A 6,034-nucleotide genomic window follows, 5' to 3' on the forward strand; every position below is an offset into this window, starting at 1 on the left:
AGAAAAACTCACTGAACTGGACACTACAATATTAGATAACCATAAAAGTGTAGGACTATCCCCCAAGTACCCTGGAGCTGATCAGCCTCTTCAGTACATAAATCTTGAACAGAATGGTTCTGAAGACTGGGTGACTGGTTGCTGGTGAAAGGACCCCTTTCAAATGAGTACTTGTTCTCTGACAGGGCCCCAGGGTCATGGGTGCTGCCATTCCACATTAGACTCCTTTCCTGCACTGTGTGTGTCCTGCTAGTATTGATGAGGGGCTCCTTGTTGAGGACTGAGAAGTACACATGCCTCAGTCTTACTGGGGGCCATGTAAGTCTGCTGTGACCCTGCTGGCACACCCGAGAGACCAGGCCAGGACAACAGGTTGGGCATGACCCTACCAAACCATCCCTTACAGCCTAGGGGAAGACAGGGAATCTGAGAGCCTGGGTCTGAGGCACACAGACTCATGTCTAGACAACACTGGGTGCTAGCCTCTCAGAGTCAAGATGAGGATCCCGGGAAGGACAGAAGGATCCTGTCAACCCCACTCCCACACCCACCCCCGGAACCTGTCTCTGCCCGATGCTGTCAGTGCCGGGAGACCCCTGGCCATGGGGTCCGGATGTGATATCACTGATGTCCCCCAGCAGGCAAGGGTGACAGAGGTGGGGGCCTGGGTCTGGGAGGCCTGATTCAGGAAGCCGAGAGAAAAGTCCCAGGCCTGGCAGCCAGGCGTGCAAGCAGGCCCGTGAGGGAGCACAGCAGGCCCCCCCACCCCGGAATCCAGGTCAGCCCTGCCAGCAGCCCCAGGAGACCCTGGCAGGGTCATCAGGCTGAGTCTCTCTCCCAGTGGGACTAAGGGTGGTGGACTCGGGGCCCAAGAGGTACACACTAAGGCTCTTTCTGGAGCGGTGTTGCTACCCGTGGGTCAACCGCAGGGCCCACCCTGCCCGGGGGGAGAGGCCTCAGCCCCTGCAGCGGCAGCCCTAGAGTACCTGGAAAGGGCGGCCACAGGCTGCGTCCGCTCAACTGCGCCTCCGGGGTCTGAGGGAACTGAGGACCTTAGGGTGAGGGACAGGATCCCAGGGTGGGAAAGGGCAGGGGCACTGGCCGGGCCGGGGAGTCCAGGTTAGGGTCAGGGGAGGACCAAGGGACATAGGACCCCAGGAAACACAAAGGGGACCTCCCAGAGTTCGAACCCTCGTATCCTTCCAGGAACGGCCCTGGGCTGGATGGGGACTCCAGGCAGTGAGTTGAACCAGACTTCCGCAGCCGGGTCTCAGAACACCAGAGGGGGGCGGGGCGATGGGACACCTCAGGTCCACTGAGGGCAGGGCCCGGGTCCTGGGGCGATTCCTGATGAGGATGCAGAGGGAAGACAGAAGGAAACTGGACCCCACAACAGAGTCAGTCCGGACAGGTCCCTGGGTGGGATGTGGACACCAGGTCTTAGGCATCTGGGTCTCAGATAGCCGGGACTGGAGAAGCGGGGGGTGGCGGTTCGGGGTCAGATGGATAAGCTGGGGAGGACTGAGGACACGCTGTCTGTCAGGAGCAGCCGCTCAGGTGGGCAGAGGGAAGGAGGGCCCAGGTGCTGTCAGGAGACAAGGCCCACGCCAGCCCAGAGTGAGGAAGTCAGTACCTGCCACAGCCACGGGGAGCCCATGCATTGGGTGGCCAGAGGCGGCCGGCATCCCATCATTGTGCCTGGGCCGTGCATCCCAGAGATCTGGGGACCCCGGTGAGGGGCAAGAGCTCCAGTCGGCAGCGGGCATCCACACAGGCCATCCCCGGGTTGAAGGTGGCCGCCAAGGGAACACTGAGGGAAATAACCTGGCCGCCAGAGCAGAGGCCCCGGCCCGGAAGGCGGCCCCTAGTGGCAGCCTAGGGAAGCAATTTGTGAGAATGAGGCCCCACGGGGTGTTGGGACTTCCGCATCCAGGTCTCAAGGGACAGGCAGGGCCTGGGCGGCTTGGCGTCTTTTGAGCAGTGCCTCCACTCAGGGCAGAAGCGCCTCGCCTCGCGGCGGCAGCGCCTCACCTCTGATCAGCAGCGGGAAGGGTGCAGAACCTACTAGGCTTCCAGGTTTGGACCAGAGCGAGGACCGAGGGACTCAGGACACAGAGGGGAATCAGTCCGGGGGTGGGACTGGTAGAGGCTACAGGGTGGGGTGACGACAAGACGACTTGAGGGACTTGAGGCCTGTGGGAACTTCCGATCTGGGTCGGAAGTCGCCAGACTGAGAGCTTCTTGTGTGTGACGAGCAGCCTTCAGGCGGCAGATCCTGAGGCCCAGGCCGTCCAGGGACTCCAGACAGGGACGACACGATCCGGCGGAGGGATCCCAAGGAACCCATCGCAGCCCCTGCCATAAGCCGCGGGACCCCCGGACTTTGTCACCTCGTGCGACGTCCACAGCCTTCGCCCCTGCTTCTCGGGGCCCAGAGGGCCTTGCTGGCGGGTGGGGGGGGGCGGCTCAACGGGCCTGGGGACGGCGGACAGAGGCCTGCAGAGGTGCTGCGGCTCCTCCGGAGATCCCTGCGGGAGCACTGCGGGAGGCACCTTGCTTGGACTCCAGCACAGGGGCAGCCCTCTGAGAGCCGCCCCCGCGGGGGGCCCTGGGACCCCGGGGCAGGGCCTGCCGGGCTGAGCCCCTCCGCATTTCCAGTCCCCTGGTCTCAGCGAGGGGAGGCCTGGGTGTGAGGGCCTGGACCCAGGTCAGCTGAGGCAGGATGCCGGGCTCTGGTCGGGGTGGAGGTGAGAAAGCAGGAGAGGCGTCCCAGGACAGGAAACCTACCTAGGGACCAGGCCTGCCCCGCCGCTCGTGTGAGCCTCGGGGGACCCGGGCCGGGTGGGTGGAGTGCTTTTTCCTGGCGTTTTCTTCTGGGGTCATGGAGAGGAAGCCTCGGCTTAAGGAGGGTGGCCTGAGGTCCACACAGGGAGCTCTTCCCGGCCCCCCAGGGGGTCCAGTTGAAGGTTGAAGAGGGGCACCCATGCCAGCACTGGTGGAAACCAGGATGTGGCCATCCCTCCTGATGGGGGACAACCACTGTGGACCTTTGGCAGGCGTGTCCAGGGGACATAGGGGCCTGCATAGGGGAGGGGCCCAGGCCTTGCCAGGGGCCATAGCTGTCAGCAGAGAGGCCGAGTAGGGGAAGGTACAGGCAGGATTTGTTGGGGACAGCAGCGAGTCTGGCCCAGAATCTCCTGGCAGCACTAGGGGGTGTGGGGTGTGGGCCCAGGGTGGTGCTTAGAGCCTGCACCCTCCCTGAGGTGTCTCCTCCCACCTTCTTCCAGGGGCAACCAGCTCTGGAGTTGAGGCCTTGGTCTGAGGCAGGAATCCTGTGAGGTCACAGAGAAGAGAAGGTGCAGACTAGTGCCCGCCGATTGTCAAGGTGAGGTGCATGCTGTGCGTGTGGAGCCGGGGACTCACCCATCCCATCCCAGAGGGGACCCCTTGGCTCCCAACCCCAACATGGCCCTGTTCTCAGGCCTGGTACCTCAGGCTCTGTGGGCTGGGCTGCCCCCTGAGGATCCCCCTTGTCTTTCTTCAGGTTCTTACAAACATCATGCCCCTGCAGCAGAAGGGTGGGCTCTGCAAGCTTGAGGAAGAGCCAAGAGAGTCCCCGCTGCCATGGGATGCATGGCTGCTGGAGGGGGAGGATCAGGAGGGAGATGTGGAGGAGGTGGAGGAGGAAGGAGAGGTAGAGGAGGAGGGGGCAGCATCTCCATCCTCATCCTCCTCTACCTCCCTGTCTTCCTGCTCTGTCCCCATCCTGGTCCCCCAGGAGGAGAGATCTGCTGCTGCTGTGTCCCCAGGTCCTCCTCAGAGCGCTCAGAGTGTTTGTCCCTCACCCAGTGCCATGGCAGGCACTCCAGGGAGCCAGTCCAACAAGGGCACCAGCAGCCCTGAAGAGGAGGGATCGAGCACCTGTGGGACCCAGGCAGTCACTCAGGCCTCGCTCCCTGACACGCTCCGCATGCAGGTGGCTGGCCTGGTGCTCTTTCTGCTCCTCAAGTATCGCACCAAGCAGCCGACCACACAGGCGGAGATGCTGACAGTGGTCAGCCCAGATGTCCAGGACCAGTTCCCTGTGATCTTCCACCAAGCCTGCCAGTACCTGCTGCTGGTCTTTGGTGTTGACGTGAAGGAAGTGGACCCCGGCGGGCACTCCTACGTCCTGGACACCATTCTCGGCCTGACCTGTGATGGGATGCTAAGTGGTAAGCAGGGCATGCCCACGACCAGCCTCCTGGTGGTGGTCCTGGGAGTGATCCTCCTGGAGGACGACCATGCCCCTGAGGAGGAGGTGTGGAAAGAGCTGAGTCTCATGGGGGTGTGTGCCGGCAGGGAGCACATATTCTATGGGGAGCCTAGGGAGCTGCTCACCGAGGTCTGGGTGCAGGAAGGGTACCTGGAGTACCGGCAGGTGCCCGGCAGCGAGCCCGCACGCTACGAGTTCCTGTGGGGTCCCAGGGCCCACGCGGAGACCAGCAGCGTGCACGTGCTGCAGCATATCCTCATGGTCAGTCGCAGGCTGCTCGGGGCCTCCCTGTCCCCGTGTCACGAGGCTGCCAGCAATGAGGAAGAGCAGGCGTGAGCCAGAGGAGCAGCCGGGCCCTTTGCGCCCGGGTTCCAGCACCTTCCCCTGAGGGGTAGGAGGCCAGGCTCCTTCTTCCCTGTGCCTGGGAGCTGGGAGGGCACTGGGCGCTGTGAGTAGGGGAGGGCCAGGGCTGCTTGGGGGAAAATGGGACCCAGAGCATGTTTGGGTGGCTCCGTGTTTGTTCTCTGTCTATGCGACCTCGGAAATCCATCTTTGTTTCCTTGAGGAAGTTTTCAAATGTTGTTCTTGTGTCAGAAGGTTTTCAGGAGCTTCGGAGGCTCAGTGTGTGAATGGCATCCACGCCACAGTTCTTGTACTTCCCCAGTTCAAGAGTCAGAGTTTTGCCATTTGCTGCAACGAGCTGGGAACCCTTCCATCCTCGTCTGGGATCCAAAAGGGAATCGCAGTGCCTGGACTGGGCACAGGGATGTCTTGGACGTTGAACACCTTGGCAATAATGTGCCAGGGTCAGGAAAGCAAGAAATAAATGCCAGAGCCCATTTGTTCTTTCTGGCTTCTTCTCACCCCTTCTCTCCTGTGTCTTTGTGTACAAGTGACATAGCTGTGTGTGTGCCTGCATTGGCTCGACGCTTTGAGAAAGGAGGAGCCACTCCATCTGGGCACAGAGGACCCCTGCTCACAGGCTTACTGGTTGCCAGACATTTGCTGAGCTCTGCTCACTGTCAGAAGGGCCCTGTGTTAGCAGTGAGGACCCTAGGAGAGGCAGGACATGTCCCACCCATAGTGACACTGTCTAGCAGCCTAGGACCCTGTGGGAAGGGAGGGAGGGGTCTGAGAGGAGCAGAACAAGTGAGACAAGGCTGAGGGGGTGGGGCTTCAGGACCAAGCCCTGCAGTGGGGATGCCCCGCCCAAGCCAGGCTGGCCTGGGGTATCCGCTCAGTGGGATGCCTTCTGGGAAGCTGATCACAGTGAAGCTGGGAGGGAACAGTGGCCGCACTTCACTCTCTGCTTCAGTCTCTGGGATGTTGGGGAGTGACAGGCTGCATAGACTCAGCTGTGCCGAGGGCTGGGGCCTGGCCTGAGCCTGCCAGAGTCAAGGTGAGGCTCCAGAGAAGGATGGAAGGACCCGTCCACCCCCACCCCTGGAACCTGTCTCTGCCAGGTGCTGTCAAGAGCCTGGGGATCCCTAGCCACGGGGCCCAGATGTGACATCCACCAATGTCCACCTGTTAGGCAGGGTGGACAGAGGTGGGGGCCTTGGTCTGGGAGGCCTGATTAGGGCCAGCTGAGAGAAGGGCCCAGGCCCGGCAGCCCGTTGTGCACGTTGACCCGTGAGGGAGCAGAGCATGCCCCTCATCCCAGACTCCAGCTCAGCCCTGCCGGCAGCCCTGAGAGACTCTCTCCCAGTGGGGCTCAGGGCAGTGGACTTGGGGCACCAGAGCGACTTGCCCAGGCTTGTCCTGGAGCAGGTGTTGGGG

At 62.2% G+C, this 6,034-nt stretch overlaps 1 protein-coding gene across 1 annotated transcript; it reads left to right on the plus strand.

The window, feature by feature from the left end:
• Positions 1 to 3,465: 3,465 nt before the first annotated feature.
• LOC120227318 (melanoma-associated antigen 9-like) lies at positions 3,466 to 4,843 on the plus strand. Its single transcript, XM_039225460.1, has 2 exons — positions 3,466 to 3,486; positions 3,545 to 4,843. The coding sequence occupies exons 1-2, from the start codon at positions 3,466 to 3,468 to the stop codon at positions 4,589 to 4,591; spliced, it is 1,068 nt and encodes a 355-aa protein (XP_039081391.1). The 3' UTR covers positions 4,592 to 4,843.
• The last annotated feature ends 1,191 nt before the right edge of the window (positions 4,844 to 6,034 follow it).

Source organism: Hyaena hyaena, unplaced genomic scaffold (genome assembly GCF_003009895.1).
Source record: "Hyaena hyaena isolate Hyena2069 unplaced genomic scaffold, ASM300989v1 scaffold_2187, whole genome shotgun sequence".
In the NCBI taxonomy this organism is placed as follows: Eukaryota; Metazoa; Chordata; class Mammalia; order Carnivora; family Hyaenidae; genus Hyaena; species Hyaena hyaena.

Excerpts from the sequence above, each read along its gene's own strand:
- LOC120227318 (XM_039225460.1), top strand. The coding sequence starts at position 3,466 with ATGGCCCTGTTCTCAGGCCTG. Across the intron at positions 3,487-3,544 it reads TGGCCCTGTTCTCAGGCCTG|GTTCTTACAAACATCATGCC; the intron begins GTACCTCAGGCT and ends GTCTTTCTTCAG.